This window comes from Rutidosis leptorrhynchoides, chromosome 2 (genome assembly GCF_046630445.1).
Source record: "Rutidosis leptorrhynchoides isolate AG116_Rl617_1_P2 chromosome 2, CSIRO_AGI_Rlap_v1, whole genome shotgun sequence".
Lineage (NCBI taxonomy): Eukaryota > Viridiplantae > Streptophyta > Magnoliopsida > Asterales > Asteraceae > Rutidosis > Rutidosis leptorrhynchoides.
The window spans coordinates 521,472,853-521,491,728 of NC_092334.1; the positions used below are offsets into that span (position 1 = coordinate 521,472,853).

The 18,876-nt window shown below is 32.9% G+C and overlaps 1 protein-coding gene across 1 annotated transcript; it reads right to left on the reverse strand.

Annotated features, from left to right (window-relative positions):
- Nucleotides 1–907: 907 nt before the first annotated feature.
- Nucleotides 908–8,734, reverse strand: LOC139892889 (chromatin assembly factor 1 subunit FAS1-like). The gene is made up of 12 exons (XM_071876013.1): nt 7,986–8,734; nt 7,295–7,394; nt 6,464–6,611; nt 6,249–6,372; nt 5,479–5,837; nt 4,830–5,132; nt 4,131–4,212; nt 3,675–3,815; nt 3,153–3,557; nt 2,609–2,746; nt 2,223–2,268; nt 908–1,201 (listed from the first exon to the last, which is right to left on the reverse strand). The coding sequence occupies exons 1-12, from the start codon at nt 8,403–8,405 to the stop codon at nt 1,041–1,043; spliced, it is 2,427 nt and encodes an 808-aa protein (XP_071732114.1). The 5' UTR covers nt 8,406–8,734; the 3' UTR covers nt 908–1,040.
- Nucleotides 8,735–18,876: the final 10,142 nt, after the last annotated feature.

Consider the following 18,876-nt stretch of genomic DNA (forward strand, 5'->3'; position numbering starts at 1 on the left):
TGCTTCAACCTAGACGTGGATAGTTGATTCTATCGCTCTTGCATCGCTCGTTAAAGGTATATCTAAACTCCTATTTGTGAATTTATTAGTTGACAATTATTAGTGGTGTAATTGGATCTTATTGGGAACCGTTAATCGTGTGAAAGTTTATAATTAAATAAATGATGTTTATTTTAATGATAATAAAAATAAAAGATGTTTATTTATATGTTCCGCTGTGTTTATAAAATTTAAAAGTACACACAGTTTTCCATCACAGTTGTCAGGTGGTTTATCATAGGAAAGATATAATATCACTGTTTCCGGATATTGTAGGTGCAGATAACAAAAATGAAGTGAATGTGTTGGTGGCTTTGCCTAGCAAAGAAATGGAGAAATTTGAGGCTTTATTTCATAAGTTTTTGGCATGAAGACTTGAAGGTTGCATCGTGTTTTTTTATCATATGGTGTGCTGTATAAAAATGTCTTTCAAGTTTGGTTTTCAAACATATTTGTAAGTGATGAAAGAGTAATCTATTTTATGATTTATAAATACATGTATACATTTGTGTAATAACTAAGAAAACAATCTAAAGATTTTAAGATATATGTAAATATATCTAATCTAATTGGTTTTCAAGACACGATGCAAAATAATACTCCGTATATACTTTGTTTTGGTTCGACCACATTGAGCTATGCCAAGTGGTTATGTTTTACTTGCTTTTGTAGTAGTCAAATGATGCTAATTACTAAATTAAATTTATATTCAACTATTCAAGTAATGTTACTATATGTGAAATAAGCAATCAAGCCAAAACCTAACGCGATTAATTTAATCATAAGTGGAGCTAGATTTTTGCACACAAAAATTGCATATATCGAGACACAAAATAAAGACTAATCTAACATGATATAGTCCATGAAACTTGCTTTTTATACATATGACAAAATATATTATGGTTATACGAAGATACACTGACATAGTTCATATATTCAACTAGCAAAAACAAAACATCAAATTGTTGAGCACCAAAAAGAAAAACAAGCAGCAGCAAAGACTACTGACTATTGTATATATTGTTCTGCATTTCGACAGCTGGTGAGGTCTTTTCCGATGGCAGTGGAGAGACTTGGTTAGGGTTTGTTGTTTTACCGGTAGGAGGCAGGCATCTCTTTGAGAAGAACGCAGCTATTGATTTAGTCCGCTTTGACTTTTTCTCTGTTTTTATTTTTATAATATAAACAGAGTCGGCATATAATGAAGATGTAGTAGGATCAAGAGGGAAGTAACCAATCGGGGGGAAGCAAGGGGAAGCAAAATCTTTTTTTTTTCTTTTCGTTTTTTGAAAAAACTTTGTTAACAAACATTATAGATTGGATGAAAATATGAACATTTAATAAAGACACTTTGTGATAAATATTTTTATTTTGGCGGGAAAACACTCGAAGAACTAATATAAAACAATTATCGTGTTTTTCGAGCGTATGTTGAGGTTTTAGATATTAGGGTTTATAGGGTTAGGGTTTAGATATTAGGGTAATTTAGGGTTCAGGGTTTAGATTTAGGGTTTAGATTTAGGATTTAGATTGAGTTTTTAACACGAACGGTTTAGAGTTTAGGGTTTAGGTCCATAAACCCAAAACACCAAACCCTAAACTCTAAATCGGGCTGAATTTTACTTCACAAAACATGAAGAAGAAAAAAACGTAAACATTCTTCGCGAACAATATTATCTTGAATGTTATTTTTGTCGATCGTTTTCCCGCCTAAATAATAACATTCATCACGAAGTGTCTTTTCTAAATGTTCATATTTTCGTGTGATCTTGATGCCTGAAGAAAAAAAATTCCAAAAAAAACGAAAAAAAAATAAATTTTGCTTCCCCCCGATTGGTTATTTCCCCATTGATACTGACACTAATGAAGATTATCAAATACTTATATGGTCAGGGTTATGTTTTATTTCTAAAAATGGGTCAAATATAAAAAGCTTAAAAATAGGTCAGAAGTCACCCAAGGAGTATTTTCACACATAACATAGTATATATAGTATAGAATATCCTAAATGATTGGATTCAAGAGGTTATATATGTTATTGAAATGTTGTGATGATAAAAAAATGATTCTATAATCAAGATTCAAGAATTTGAGACTAAAGGTGCCCCAGGTCAAACTCAGCTCAACATGTTTCAACCAATAACCAAGAAATACATGACAACTAAGGTTGTTTAATTGAGTACCTGGAGAACGTGATAAGCCAAATTTGTCTAGAATATCTTTCTTGACCTGCAAAATGAAACGGTAATCAAGGATCACTAATCTGCTCATTGCAACAGAGCTGCTTACTTGTTAGACTATGTTGTTATTGGTTTAGAAACTGAATCATATTAAGTAAGGTTAAAAGAGCCCAGGGTCAAACGGTGTAAATTCACTATTAGAACTTTCAGAGTAGTTCTATTTTTGATAATATATCATTTTTCAACTCATGTTTTATAATTAAATTTTTAGAGAAAATGTTGAAAAATTGGACAAAGTCTTCAGCTAATAATGAAATAAGTACTATCAATTACTCCATGTGATAAGATAGAGAGAAGCAAAAGCATGACAAAATAAGATAATTACAAACCTGCCAACGATTATCTGCAAAAAATGAAATTTCACGCACTTTATTTGCCAAATGAGATTTTGGGATATTTGGAAACTTCAAATGCAAGGTTTTCACCACTTTGTTAATCCCATGTGGGCAAGACTGGATAACAGAAATCTGAAATGTTTACAAAATTACACAAACATTATCAGTCTTAAGCACACATATTTCAGTAAAGAAAATGTCAACTATAACCCAACTAAAACAAGCAAATTTCAGTTACGTTAATAATTCCACCAATAATAACAACATAAACTGGGACCAACAGGATGCCTTGATTTTTTTTAATGAAAACAACTCACTTAATCACTTTATTATTCAAGTAACAGATTATTATTTTTTTGCAATATAGGTTTCTATAATCATATATAACACAGATCAATATAAATAAGAACAAAGCATGTTAGGATCAACCCAAATTGAACCACTCGTGTCGATTAACAAATTTTGAAGGGTTATCCAACATGTTTAACCTACCTGTTATGCATCTTTTGATTCAAATTATAAAATTTCAAGCACTTACAATTCCAGACAAATCTGAATCAGAGATAACATGACCACTTGATGATGTCATCGTACTGCTTTTGCTACTCGAAGGGTAGTCTTCTTGCACTTCTTGCATATCATCACCAGTTGATATCTCGATAGATGGCCCCACAGGAAAAGCATGAATACTTAGAGCTTGCAGGCACATTTGTTCACTTTCGGAGCAATCTTGAGTTATTAACGAGTTTGCCATTGACTTTTCATGCCTTAGATTCAAAATTACCAAAGGCCTGTTTTTCCGAAGAGCATGCTCGGTCAAAGCGTTAAGATGCTTGAACTGTTTGAACAATATAGAAATTTTCTCGGTTTCTATATGTGAACTAGGCGGGCTCCCAGCATCCTCGATTAAATCATTGTGATCCAACCTATCAACTTCAACACCCTATAAAAAAGATTTCAATTGAATAAGAAAACCATGCAAGTAATAAATTTGATAGAAATTTAAACTATTTGGTTGAAAATGTAACAGAAAAATGATGAGTTACAGATGCCAAAGTACCTCATTTTCTGAAAGATACCCATCGGGTACAAAAAACCCATCCTCGCTTTCATCTTCATCATTGGCTTTTGTTAAATTTTCCTCCATACTTTCGTCTTCTTCTTCCTTATCACAATCTGATAAGCTTTCCCCAGGTTCATCCTATTTCATTTACCATTATTTGTAACATATTTAGAAACATTGAAGGTTTGCAAAAATGAAAATTTACAATTAAAAATAATTATATGTATACTACCCATAGAAAATGGAATTTTGTGAAAGTATTACCAAAAGCAATTAGTTTTCTTGTAACAGTTTCAACCAGTTTATAAATGATTCTGAATCGACGGGGTTCTTTATGAATCTAGGATTTATAATTGTATGAAATTAAATTGTCAAACTGTCGCATAAACTCAGTGCGTGTAACTTAAAGTCAATTTGTTTACTAAAAATACACATGAAGAATTAGATGCATACCTCTTCCCATTCCTCATCACTATCAATCTCATAATCCAGCTCTGGATCCTTGACAAGAGGGCAACGAGCTCTAACAACTTCACTGAAAAAAAAGCAAAAACAAATCTTAACAAATCAGCATTTTAAATTTGATGTGATCTTAATAATATTTCACAAATTAATACTATTACTCTTAAGAATGTGATTTTTTTTACTTTAGGGATGGTATACTAATATAAAATTTATAAAATAATGCTAATGATAATGCTAATACTAATACTAATACTAATAAGAGTAACAATAATAACCATGTCAAAAGGACAAAGAGTTGTTTATTCAAGCAATTAACCAAATGTAGTACTGACAAATGTTTACAAAAACAAGCACACGACATAATTCAAAAGGTTAGAACGTGCTGTTGACAAGCAAAAGCATTAAAAATAAACTAAACATTTTCAACTTTGAGCCATTTAGATGTTCATAACCCAACTAACAGAAGCTCAGATATGTGTAAGATGTACTGATAACAGAGTAATAAATGTTACAAAAGTGAACAGATTGTCTTGCTTTACTCATGTTTACCCGTATTTAAAATACACCACCGAGTAAGAGATATGATTAATAGCACAAGCAGCCAATATATAAGCTCTTAAACATCTTGGATAACTCTATTGATGTTTAAGAGACAATATAAAGATGGCCAAGAACGTGATGAAGTACCTTTTCCTGGGCCAATAACCATAAAAAGCAGGCCTGTGACTCTTATCAAACTGTAGCAACTGTTTACGCCTCCTCAGCCTCCGGCCATCTAATACAGGACTATCAGTATTGGCATTAGATAATCGGATTTCGTTTTTTGATTCGGTTAACCCATCGTCAAATTTCTCTACTCTTGGATCCCCTTCATCCTTACTACTTAGCTTAAGCTCCTTGACCACAACTGTCTTTGGGGTTCGCCGAATGCCCCACTGTCGTTTTCTGCTACTACATTGACCCAATTGATGCCAAGAGTCCAAGTGTACTCTACATATGAGAATATACAAAATTCACATAAAAAAAATTGTTAACAGATAAGGGTACCAATATTGATAAGGGTGCCAATAGGTCCATTACAGGTTATGCTATATTTACAGGTTGCATCTAAAAAGGTACAGAATCACATACCCATATTTGTAAATTGAACCATAATCTATAGGTTTATGGGCCACCTACACACAGCTAGGTCAAATGCATGTTGGTAACATATAAGGATATAACTTTAAAGCAAACATTTTCAACCCGCATATGAGATTACCCATTTTGACATGCTACCCAACCTATTAAGTGTGCCCAATATATCACGAGTGCAAAAAGAAGGAATATGACCTACCTCCATAATTCCTTTACATCAAACTCGCCTTCTGATGAAAGAGTTTTGTCCATCGACTGAATAACCAATTTTGGCTCATATACCATTTGCTCAGGTAAACAGTCAGCAGCAGTTGATTTTATTGTTGAATGGTCAACCTGCACAGGTGAGCTATTTTTGCCTTTTTTAAGAAATCGTTCCAAGATTGATGCTTGTTTTTGCAAAGCAAGTTGCTTTTTTTGTTCAGCTTCTTCCTTCTCACGGCGTCTCGATTCTTTTTCTGCTTCCTCTTGTTGCTTTTTGAACTGTTTTTTTATTTCATTCTCACGTCGTTTTTCCTCTTTTTCTGCCTCATCTTGCAATCGCTTCTGCTCTTTTTCCTACAACCAAATTCTTTGGTCAAACATAGTATATACTAAAAAATTGCAGACAAGGATAAACCATTGACCAAATATATGATCATGATATCTTTAAAAAATATATATATAACAATAAGTATCTATTTGGACATTAATGGTATTTCTGTGCATTTTAACTAGCTATATCAATTTAAAATTTGCAAAAATAAGCTGAGTGATTAAAAAACTGGAAAGATTTAATTTTGATTCCTCATATCACATTGATCACTTAGAACTCATCCAAACACAATATAAACTTGTGTCCACATATTGAAAGTTCAAAAATAATCTCTTGTAAAAAATTAAGGTATAAATTTTGTACAATCCTTAGCCAAGTCTACACATAGATACATCGTGTATATACTTGCTATTAAAATAATAAAAGATACTTACACTTTGCAACTTTTCCTTCAAAAGCTCCCGCTCCATTCTCAATTTTTCTTTCTCCGCTTCACGTTTGTTTTTCTCCAATTGTTTCACCGCTAGTTTTTCTTCTCGCTTCACCTCTTTCTCAGCACTTCAACCATAAATAAACGAGTAATCAAAAAAACACTGGGACGGCACTAAGTAATAACTTCACCAACTGTATAATAACTACTACTACTTACACATCAGAGCCACTTTTCTGTTCCATTTTTTCAATTAGTGAACGTATTTCTGCTTCATTCAACACTTTATTGAGCCTTTCAGCTGCTTTCATTACTTTCTTTTGACCATTTGAAGTGCTCTCTGGCTTCATTAGTTCATTGATAATGGCTGAAATTAATCAATCAATCAATTAATACTATTAAACATACTACTAATTTAGCTTCATTCCAATAAGGTATTTCTTGAAATTTTTACATCTAGCCTTCTATATACAAAAGTTAACTAACTTTTTAGCACCTGTTATATCGGGCAGGGCAGAGCAGGGCAGGTTGATACAAACATTTATTCGTATATTTTTTAACTAATGTGCTATAAATAACTGTCAAACCTTTAACCTTCCAAATTGCAATAAGAATCAGCATTTTATATACTGTGTGATTAACATTTCATCTCATTTCATTCCTATCCAAAAAAATACTTTAATTGGCCTATTAGATAAAAACATAACCCAAATGAACCCATTCATAAGTGATTTGTCCAAATTGCCACTTCTAATGTTAATCATTACATCCCCAAATATTAAAAAGGCAACAAAAACATATCCCGAATGGGCTCATTCATAGGTGATTGGTTGCCACCTCTAAAGTTAGCCATTACATCCCTATACATTGAAAAGGCAACAAATAACTTTGCATTGAGAAATCTATCAAGAAAAGTTTTTCCTTTTCTTTATTCGCCATGGAGTTTGAGTTTTTGCACATGTTTCATTCGTTATTTCTATATTGTTAAGCACATGGGGTTAAAGGTAGACCTGTGATTGACCATTTGATATAAAATGATCAGGTACTAACCAGAAACAGCAGTTATCCTCTCATGGATTTTTTTGCGACAAGTCCGACGAATTTTAACTGCCCCACGAAAAGCCTTTGGAAGTAATTTCACATCTCTTGTCTACAAAATCAATAGTGGCCACCAATGTCAGACAACAAAATGTAGACAGCATTAACAGATTTAAAAAATAAGTCATAAAAAATAAACTAACGCCTCTACTTCTGTAGTAATAATGTAGTACTCCGTATATATGTAAGAATATATGTAAGAATCGACGGTCATAAGGGTTGCCATTAAGGTGCATAGATATAACGTACAATAACCGCAACCAAAAAATCAATCAATATGAACTGCTATGTACAATACATTTACGCATGTTAACACATATTATATGTTAATGACAACCCTAAAAAATCCTATATTTAAACAAATAGACCCACAGGCGACATAAATACATAATTTGAAATATTTCACCCACTATATATGACCCAGTAAAGAACTAACCCACCGAAACTCAATCCTTTAAATGACACAGATTCACAATTCCACTTCACACCCAAAAAAAGAATAAATAAAAAAAGAAAAAACTGGAGATACTAGCATCTAAGAATCTATAACATATACTCAAAGTTACTAGATTCAACAGGAATTAAGATTTGGAGATAATATTAATTAAATAGATAAGTATATTATAAAAGATTTATTATATACCTCCCAGCACCAAAGGCAAGAAGGAGATTCGTCTTCCAACACATCAGCATTTAGATTCTGAACACCATAACAAGATCTTTGACCAATAAGAATTATACAAGTCTTAACAGCAGCAACTGTCATTAATCCATCTTTCTCTTTCACTTTATCATAAATTGATTCAACCAATTTTGATAACGGCAAACTGCTTTCTTCCAACAAACAAGCAACAATTGAACTACTTGACCCATTTCCATTAACCAGATCCACATTACACATCTCATTTCCACTAATTCCTTCATTATAATACCTAACTAAACCATCGATTTCTTCACTTAAAACCCTAACTTTTTCATCTCGTTCTTTTAAACTCATCTCCACGTCACATCGCTTTCGCTTCATTGACTTCTTAGTAACATCAATTACCATCGCATCACTCATTTTCAAAAACCCTAACTTCTAAAAACCCTAGGTTTCTTTCTGTTAAATGTTGAACCAAATCAACAGCTTCACATGCATATACACGCTCCCAATTGCAGAAATTGTCTCTTGAACCAAATGAAATGATGTTAATTACAGCGAAAATCAGAGGTTTAGGGTTTGGGTTTGTGTGTGTGTGTGTGTGAATATGGGGTAAATTGATACGTGTATTTGTGTAAATGTTGCCAGATGTAAGAGGCTTTTCAATTGTTAACAAGTGTATTGTACTACTACAGTATTTTTTTAATCAATTTTGGATCGATTGTTGTGTTTGCGTGGTGTTGACTGGAAAACATAAATTAGGGTTGAATTAATTAATTAATTCCCGCGTGATGAAAATGGAAATACGAAAATTGAGGGAAGTTTGTTTGGCGCGTGATATTTTCGATTTTTAGAACGGGTTCGCGCGTAGTAGTGCATAAAAATAATTTTAGCGTAGGTTTTTTTGGTTGAAATCAAGAAACCCGTGAACGAATTTAGTTAAATGGCAGGTGTATTTTGATGTATACAACTTCATCAATTACTCTACCAAAAATTAGTTGTTTTTTTTTTTTTTTTTGTAATACAGTATAATTGTTGATACTTATTTTCGGCTAGCGGAGAATAAGTATCAGTACAGGTCTAGAACAAGTTGGTGTGATGAGATGGATTGTCAATTGATGTTTACCCTCGAGATGGATCTCTGCAGACCCGGATCACGGTCTAAAATTGTGGGGTGACTTTATCAATCTTTGCGGAGCCTAATTGTGGATTAGTCTGTCTAGTACTTTGTTGTTAAGTCTTTAGGTTTCATAGTGGAAAAAAATACTGTTTGAGAGAAACTGTGTTCTCTGGTACAAGTTTAAGTTGTCTCCAAAGTGATGGTCAGGTGGCCTATTTATAGTAGGGGTGTTCCGAAAATTCGGATAGTGAATTTAGTCATCCGAAATTCAAATCTGAAATTTTGGATATCCGAAATTTCGGATTTCGGATTATCCAAATATTCGAAGTTTAGTTTGAAAGTGATGCAAAACTGATTATATCTGATGTATAGTTCGATATACAGTAATGCGATTGATTAATAAATTGATAAAAATTGCAATTGATTAATAAATTGATAAAAATGCAAGTACTGGTGTAAAAACACGTACTGGTCTACTTACTTTTCAAAATTTAACAAATAAAATAATATGCGTCCTAATCGTAATTTAAAAATGAGTCAAATAATGCAAGATTGTATGAGTATATGACGATTGCACAGAAACATGATCCATTCTAACATACTACTCTATATGAAGCTACACGACATATAATAACAAGTAAATGTAATTATTAACTACTAAATATTTGGATCTTGATCTACAAAATAGAGATGAAAAGATGAAGATGAACATTAAATGCATAAATAAAGAATAAATATGAGATGATGAGATTGAGGAGCAAGTAAACTTTCAGATCTGGGTTCTTTTTAGCTTTTAAGCTATATGAGATATGAGATTCTTAGACGAAAATATATAAAAAATAAGATATAAATTAAAAATAAAGTTATTAAATTTCGGATATTCGGGTATCCGAATATCCGAAAATTTTTGAAACTGTCATCCGATATCCGAATCCGAAAATCCGGATATCCGATTTTTCGGATATTTTCGGATCGGATTTTCGGATAATTCGGATCGCGGATTCGGATTCGGATATAATGAACACCCCTAATTTATAAGCATAAATGCTTCGTAATGTTCGGAGATACGTGTCACGCTGTCATCAATTGTTTTATGCGAGAAATGCGTAACTGACATTGTTCTTCACGCTAACGTGGCATGTGTGTTGCTTACGTGTTCTCTCTAGGGCTTAAGCATAAATAGCGGTCTGTAGGCTTACGCAAAACGTTGGGCGACATTTTTAATATTTAAAATGATTTTTTTTTAACGAAATACGTTGAACGGCCATACATTACAAATTGTTCTTAATGTTATTATATGCCTTTTAAACGACTTTCTCCGACTTATAATGAACGTTTAATGCGTATAAATCATAGTGCATACCATTAAATCCATCAGGTTGATGTCTTTGTTTTGTAAAAACAAAAACATTATTAAACTATAAAAAGAAACAAAGTGTGTTTACTTTGGAAGATATCTCTATTATCATTTTCTTTTATTGAAACTATTTGACTCTCAAATATGACTTTTTGACGGTTGATTAGACAATTAAAATTGTTTCAGCTTTGAATTTAATAATTTTAAATTTCCAATTTTAATAAAATAACCACTATATTTCAAAAATTAATTTAAAATATTTGTTATCTTTACATATGCACCATATAAGTGTACGGTTGATTTAATGATTTACAAATTTAACCGCCTCTTTAATTTTTTTTTTTACCATTTGTATAGTTTTCATAACCTAATTTCAACTTTTTGACCTCTCGATTCATCTGATATTGCTATCTTCTTCATAATTCGTTTATGTGTTTACTCCATGATCCCCTTAAATGTTTCTGATGTTTATAGTTCAATTACCAACACCTTTTTAGACACTATTTGTAAACAATACCTTTGTTTATATGTCACTGACGTTGTTGCTCCTTTACCAAATGAACGTGCATCTCGTCCCTCACCGGAAAAAGTTGCAATATATGTGTGTGCACTGTTCTTTGCAAATTTATGCCTTCCTTTTCTTATTTCTTTTTAAGTATTTGGAACTTTTATGGTGCTATTGTTGGCCAATTTGATCCTCTATCGATTCGTAAAATCATAATATTTGAGATGTACTATCATGTTCGTGTGATAACTCCTTCTATTCGCATTTTTTCCATCTCGTACACCTTAATTCTTGTGGAAAGGGATGGTTTTGTTTTGAAAAATACCATGGTCTCTACCGTCGAATCAACATATTATAACAACCCTCACCTTTCCGTTATGAAATGACCAAAATGCCCTTGGGGTTTTTCATCTGTTCCTCTGTGTAATCGATTTAGGGTTGTTATCCGTTACGACCAATGAACTAAAAATTTATGCTTTCAATAAATGATCGTATTTATTATTAAAATTCCAATATTATTTAAAACCCTAAACCTAACCCTACCTATTAAATACTAAACTCTAATACCATTTAATATTAAATATTAAACCCAAACCCTAGTAACAACTATTATTATTAATGTTATTATGATTAAATAAAATGTATTTTTAAATAAGATGTAGCTTTAAAAAATATATATATATAAAATATATAAATAAATGTAAATTGCCGAAAAAATATATATAAAATACATAAATAAATAATTGATGCCGTATAAAAAAAAATATAGAAATATGTATGATTATATCTACATCAGCCTGTTTTAAAAAAATGGGATATTAACTTGATCTCTAAGCTTTCTTAAATCCTAGTCCAATACTAATTATTGATCTTGATCACCAAGTATTTGAGTGCAATTGGGAAACCCAAACTCACCTATAAATACCCTCATGTTATTCCATAATTCTCACCACAAATAAACCTCTAAATTTGCTGCACATTAGTCGATAGTTACAGCCCATTCCCTCCTCAATCTGTCGACTAATAAACCCTCTAAACCACCCCTTTTAGTCGACTAAACAAACCCCAAGAAAACAGCTGCCGCAGTCGACTAGAACCACCACCATCCAACCTGCTGTTTGTCGATCAAAAACCCTCCACTTCAGCCCCTCCTTTCGACTAGATTGTTGCTAGTATTCAGTTTCTGTTTCGCCACAAAACAGCCCACAATCAACCCCTTTGTTGCTGCGTTTTTGCTTGGTATCATGCTGTTGTATTCGTGACCAAACAGACCCAACAAATCAGTCCATTGTTGCTGTTTTCTTTCTGTTTCTGTCGACCAAAACAGCCCATGAAACCCCTTATTTAATCGTGAATTGTTGCTGCTGTGTTGCTGATCCTGACGTGATCAAATAGGCCAAGAAAACCCTTCTTTTGGGTCGTGTTTGCTGCTGTAAAACAGCTTCTGTTTTGGGTCTCCATCACCACCTTGTTCTTGATCTCTACCCTATTGAGGTATACCTAAAACCTTAGTTCAATCCTACTTTAATCTCTTAAATTGTTATTAAGTTTTATGTTGATTAATGAATAAAAGATTATGAATTCATATTGAATTTAAAAGTATAGGATTATAATTAGATAGTTGTGATCATGATCATTAGTAATAAAGATAATGATGATGATAAAAAGGGTATGAACTAGTTAAATATTAAATTTATATAAGAGGAATATGGTTAAACATAATTAAGTAACTTGAAGATTATAATGTTAAAAAGTTAGGATTAATAAAAATAGGTATGATAAAAATTGTGCATGAAAGTTATGATTAAAAGTTAACGATTTTGATTATGAATGAGCCATGAAATTAGTTATTGCTTATAAGGTTAAAGATTGATCTTGATATGTAAGTAGATAATTAAATGGTTAAAAGATAAAAGGATATGATTAAGTAATTGGTGATGATTAATAAGATTAGTTATTATGTTAATAAGATTAAGTGTCATGATTAATAGACTTGAATAAGGTTATGATTTTATGTGATAATGATTTATGTTATTAGGTTTAGTAAAAGTTATGATTTTATGTGAGGTTGATTAATAATTAATGATATACATGCATGCATGCATGCATGCATGCATGCATGCATGCATACGTATGTATGTACATATATATAGGTGGGTGTATGCTTGTGTATATATTTAGATATATACATACGTGTATATGTATGTGTATATATGTATGTATATGTACGTGTGTGTGTATGTATGAATGTGTATTACGTAAGTTATATAAGGTTAGTAAACATAATAATAAAAGTAATAAATGTATATATATATATATATATATATATATATATATATATATATATGTATGTATATATATATATATATCATCTTACACTTATGTATATGTAACACTTACACATAATATATACATATATCACATAGTTATAAATATATATATATGTATGAAAATAAATAAAGAACATATATGTATGTATCAAATAGGTATATTCATACATGTAACATAATAGTTGATTATTAAAGTGATGAATAATACTATTATTAGTATAACTTATACACTTATCTATATAGTAACACCATAAAGTACACTAAGTATATTATCACTTATATATATAACTAATAAGTATCTTAATAAATTGGTTATGTGTATACACTATTAACGTGAAGGTTATAATTAAAGATAGCGTACAGAGACTACAAACATCACCGCTACTTGTGGACTAGGGTGATCCTTGTTACCATTATAGGATGCTTGTGGATCTCGAATGCCAAGACTTAGATTCTGGTCAAGAGATTCTGGGCCGCTCGGTAACAATAGATCATTCGAGTGACTTGCATGTTAGCAATGAAGTTTGGGCGAGATTGTAACACATATTTGTTAAGGATTATAACCCGAACTTCTTAAACTAGAAGCTTACTATAAGTGGAAGCTTTCCATAAATAGTAAGTTTTCAAATATAGAAACTTTTGAGAAATAGTAACTTTTCTCGAAAACCGTCACTGTTAATATAGTATGCTATATTAATAAACAAACTTTATGCCTATTAGACATTAACTAATTAAACATTATATCTCTAGGTTGAGGTCTCCGGTTACATACTTCGTTCTTACTACTTACGTGGAATATCTATTTGCTACTAAGGTGAACTTCATAGCCCCACTTTTTAACTTTTTCTATTACTTATTTTAAACTTTGGGGTGAGACACATGCTGTAACGACCCTACTTTTTCCGTTATCTTTTGCCGTTAATTATTTAACGACCGTTAACTGTTATTCGTGTCACGTCATTTCTATGACCTATATTATTAATTTTGTAATAATATATTAATTATTATGTGTTAAATGAATATTTATATTCATATTTTAAGTTATACGTTTCTACGTGTTGCGAATTTCTATCCGGCGAATCTTTTCGGTTTTCAAACCAACGGTCGAGATTTTGAGATTTTTAAATCCTAATTATTTTAAATATGATATTTTAATGTCATATATTTATATATAGTGTTTATATATGTAACAACCCGACAAAATCGTCATTGACGGTGTCGTTAACTTAGGTCCCGTTACGTGGTCGTAGTCCCTAAATGAGACGTGTTTGACCAAAATTACGTCGCATTCATTTGAAACGTGTATGACTTGCAAAGTTTTAAGTAAACCAAACGGTTCGACAACAAGTAAGTTTACAAAAGTTGTAAAGTATAAATGAAATAACTTACGACATAATATAAGTTGAAAAACCACGATTTCTATAAATAGCGTAAGTATGTATGCTTTAAGTTTGAATCCAAATGTGCTATCACTAGCGTATGCATGTATGCTTGACCCCAAGCAAGTAATCAAAGTGTGCAGAAGCATGTATCAAGTATCCAAGTATGAACCTAAGAAACATATAGAAAACTGTCAACGAAAAACGTTGGTGAAATCATAGGTGTATTTGTAAACGTTGTTTTTGAACCACAAGATTTTGTATAGTTGATTATCCAAATCGTTTGCATTCCAAAAGTACGTTCGCGAGCACTCAATTATCAAGACTTAACTTTCCACGAACCCCATACACATAGTGTTAGAACCTACACTGTTTCTCAAAAATATATTTCATCCGAATAACAGTAGTGAACCGTCCGAATGAGGGTTTGTCAAACCCATATGGCCATACAACATAAGTTCTCGCGTACACCCGGAAAGTGTAACTAATGATAATCGAATTGAGGATTTTTGTTCTAACTCGCTGTGGAATTTTGTTTTCGTACTTGTGTTCAAAGCATAAAAGTATGATACGTATATGTTTCTCATCCCATAGTTTAAAGAGTAAAAGTTGTTGAAAAGGTGGGACTATGATCTCACCGTAGTTGCATGCCAAAGTACTTGAAATTAAACGTTGTGCAATGAAAGTTGCTTAGCCTTGACCTAAACAAATAAGTCATATCAATTACCGATCACGACACAAGGTTGGTCGAAATGTGTTCAATTAGTCCTATGGCTCGTTACGACTCGATTATTTAGTATGTGAATCAAGTTGTCAAGTTTCATGCAAGAATCAAGTATAAAAGAGGATTAGAACAATTGCATAAGTTTTTGGTTAAGTTTGACTAAAAGTCAAACTTGGTCAAATTCAAAGTCAATGGGGTCGGGTCGGGTATCCGACAATTTTTCTAAGTTATATAATCATATGTGAGCATGTTGGCCAAGTTTCATGTAAATCGGAGGTGCGTAGCATAGTTAGAATTAAACGAAAAATGACAATTTTGGACAGCCCCTGATAGATCATCTGGACGGAGTCCAGAATGGCTGGACGGCATCCATCAGTGAAGGGTGGGACGGCGTCCAAGGGGTGGGATGGCGTCCAAAACACCTGGGTTGCTGAATGCTGAGAAATTTCCTAAGTGTCGAGCCAAACTTCAATCAAACGCAATTTATGAATCGAAAACACTTAAGACACGTATCTTATATCGTTGGAAAGGTATTTTGACAAGGAATACAACTAAACACATATAATCAATCAAGTTAATCATTTACAACAACAAAAATCTCGTCAAATGATCGTTAAAAGTTCATCATTCAAGTTTCAAATTCGTAAAACGCATTTCATGATTCGGGAACTCAATTTACACATACAATATGCCGTTTCGTAGGTAATTACGCATACAATACAACTAAACACTTACAAATAATATTGCAAAGCATTTAATGCATCAAAAGTTTGTTTTAAGACCTATCAAACCCTAACCAAAAATCATAAAATCAATAATCATGTTAATGTAAGGTTTTCATGTCATCCATCATACCAAAACGAAGCTAACGATGCTAGTAACACGATTAACGCATGAACTTTAACATAATAACAACATTTAATCATTCAAAACTCAAGATTAAACACACCCATTTTAAGTGTTCATGCTAGTTACACCAAATAACAAGATCGAGCATACAAATTACATATACGACATCACAATGAGCCATAGACACTAATTAACACCATTTCAAGTCTAAAGGTCTAAATTATGAAAATTAGAAATTTTTAAAAGCTTACCCCAAGCTATGAAATTGGTAACAATTTGAAGAGGATGATGCAAGGATTGCAAATATGTAGTCGGATTTGTTGTGAGCTTCCTATATGTGAAATAGATGATGAATTAGTGAATTGGGTGTTTGAGAGTAAAAATGGAAGTATGAAGAAGATATAAGAGAGAATGAAAGATGGAAGGTGGGTGGTGGTGACTAGTTGGCCACTAGTCTCCACTTTGGTCCCTTGGCAACAATAGTCCCTCGAGTTTAAAAGCGGGTGCGTGAATTAACCAATGAATTATTTTAAATACGCGAGAGTAAACGGAAGATATTATAATCCAATAACGGAAATGTTAAGAACATTAGTTCTCGAAAGGTACGAATTTAGATAACAAAAGATATTATATATAAAAAAAAGACTGACGTAAAAATGAATTAACGGAAAAATGTGTGATGTTACATTACCTACACCTTAAAAGAAATTTCGTCCCGAAATTTAGTTGGAAGTATTAGTCATTGTTTCTTCCTCGAGATCTTGCGTTGCCAATTCTACGAATAAGCGAAGGTACTTCTTGGGCATTTCAATGAACTCTGACAGTCGGGATTTTACGTTATTTTAGAGTTTGGTTTCTTGATCCATAGTTCCCCTAGGAAGTGATGGTTGTCGTCGATAGTAAGCTCATCGAAAAGGATAACAAGTTCTTGTTTTGCAAGACACGTCTTTAAGTTTGATACACATAATGTAGGATGAACGGAATTTCGATTGAGTTGGGAGTTCGAAACGGTAAGCAACGGGTCTAATACGCTCCAAGATTTCAAAAGGATCAAAATATCGCGAATTTAGATTTCTACGTTTTCTGAAACGGATTACACCTTTTCAAGGTGCGACTTTTAACGTTATGCGGCTACCCACTTGGAATTCGAAAGGTTTACGTCTAACATCGGCATAGCTCTTTTGGCGACTACGGGGCGTCTTGAGCTTCTCTTGGGTTTGAACGATCTTAACGGTTATTTCGTGAATGAGTTCGGGTCCGGTGGTTTGCTTGCCACCTAATTCGGCTCAACGAATAGGAGAACGACATTTGTGGCCATATAGAGTTTCGAAAGGTGTGGCATTAAGACTCAAATGATAGCTATCATTGTAAGAGGGATCAATTAAAGGCAAAATACAAGTTCGTGATATGTTTTTGAAAGGTCTGAATCGTACGTTTGCTCGGTCTGTCAGTTTGTGGATGATACACGGTACTCATGTTCGAACGGGTCCCCGAGGTTTCTTGTAAGGCACTCCGAAATTTAGAAGTGAAACGAGTATCTCGATCCGAAATGAGGTACAGTTCTTTAAGATATGTTTGAACAAATTTGTTAGGACGTGAAAATGTTTGTTAGAACAAGTTTATCATCGGTTTCTGAAAACGTTCGTTAGGACTATTCACCCTCGTGGCGAATACTAGTATAACGTGAAGAGTCTCTCTCTCCATTAAAAAAAATTTAGATAAAAGATTTCCTTATACGGAAGTACGAGTGTAATGCGAGAGAAATTTCCGCCTCGATGTAAGTATATCAAGCATTCGGTGGTTCGTCGATAAAATTGTGCGAAAGCGAGGTAGTATACACGTGTAACCTATGTCGAAGTTGAAAGAATTCGTCATTCGTTCAGAAGCGTAAATATGTTTTGGAAATAATTAAAGATGTGTCCGTGGCATGGTTGTTAACAATATTCTCGTAGTTTTCAGATGGCAACAAGGAAAAATGAAGTCATGTACATGGCACATGGTGGTGATTAGGTTGATCGAGTCCAATCACCATCATGTGTCATTAGAACTTTGGTATGACCTACCATAATATAACCACGTTGATCGAGTGTCGTTATATTATGCTAACTCATAACTCCATTCCCACATCACTCCATAAAATCAAGTTCGTGTAATCTTGAAGATTTAAAATGAACAAAGTGTAACGACATATCTAACATGACTCGTATCGAATCGAAGGAATTAGTGCAACTCTGAAGAAGCGTTTCCCGAGGGAAGTGTATAAACGATTGTTCATGTCAATGCGGTTCAAGTCAAACAATAATGTCCTTAGGTACGAAAAGAGTAACAAATCATGATAACGAGTGGTATGCAACCGTTGTAATAAGTAGTGATGACGATACTCACCTAGAGTATTGGTGGTAGTAACAAGAAGTGGTAGATAGTGAAGAATACCGGTGTAACATTGGTAGTGGCTAGTGATTGCCATGGTGGTGGAAACTTTACAGCACTTGTGGATAGTAAGCTGGGACGGTGGCGAATAACAACTTGGGAGACAGAGTTCCTGAACTAGCGTAACTAACGTAGTCGTCATCCTCCTTACGCGTATGAATCTTAAGTTTACGCGTGCTACCAGAAAGTGGTAGAGT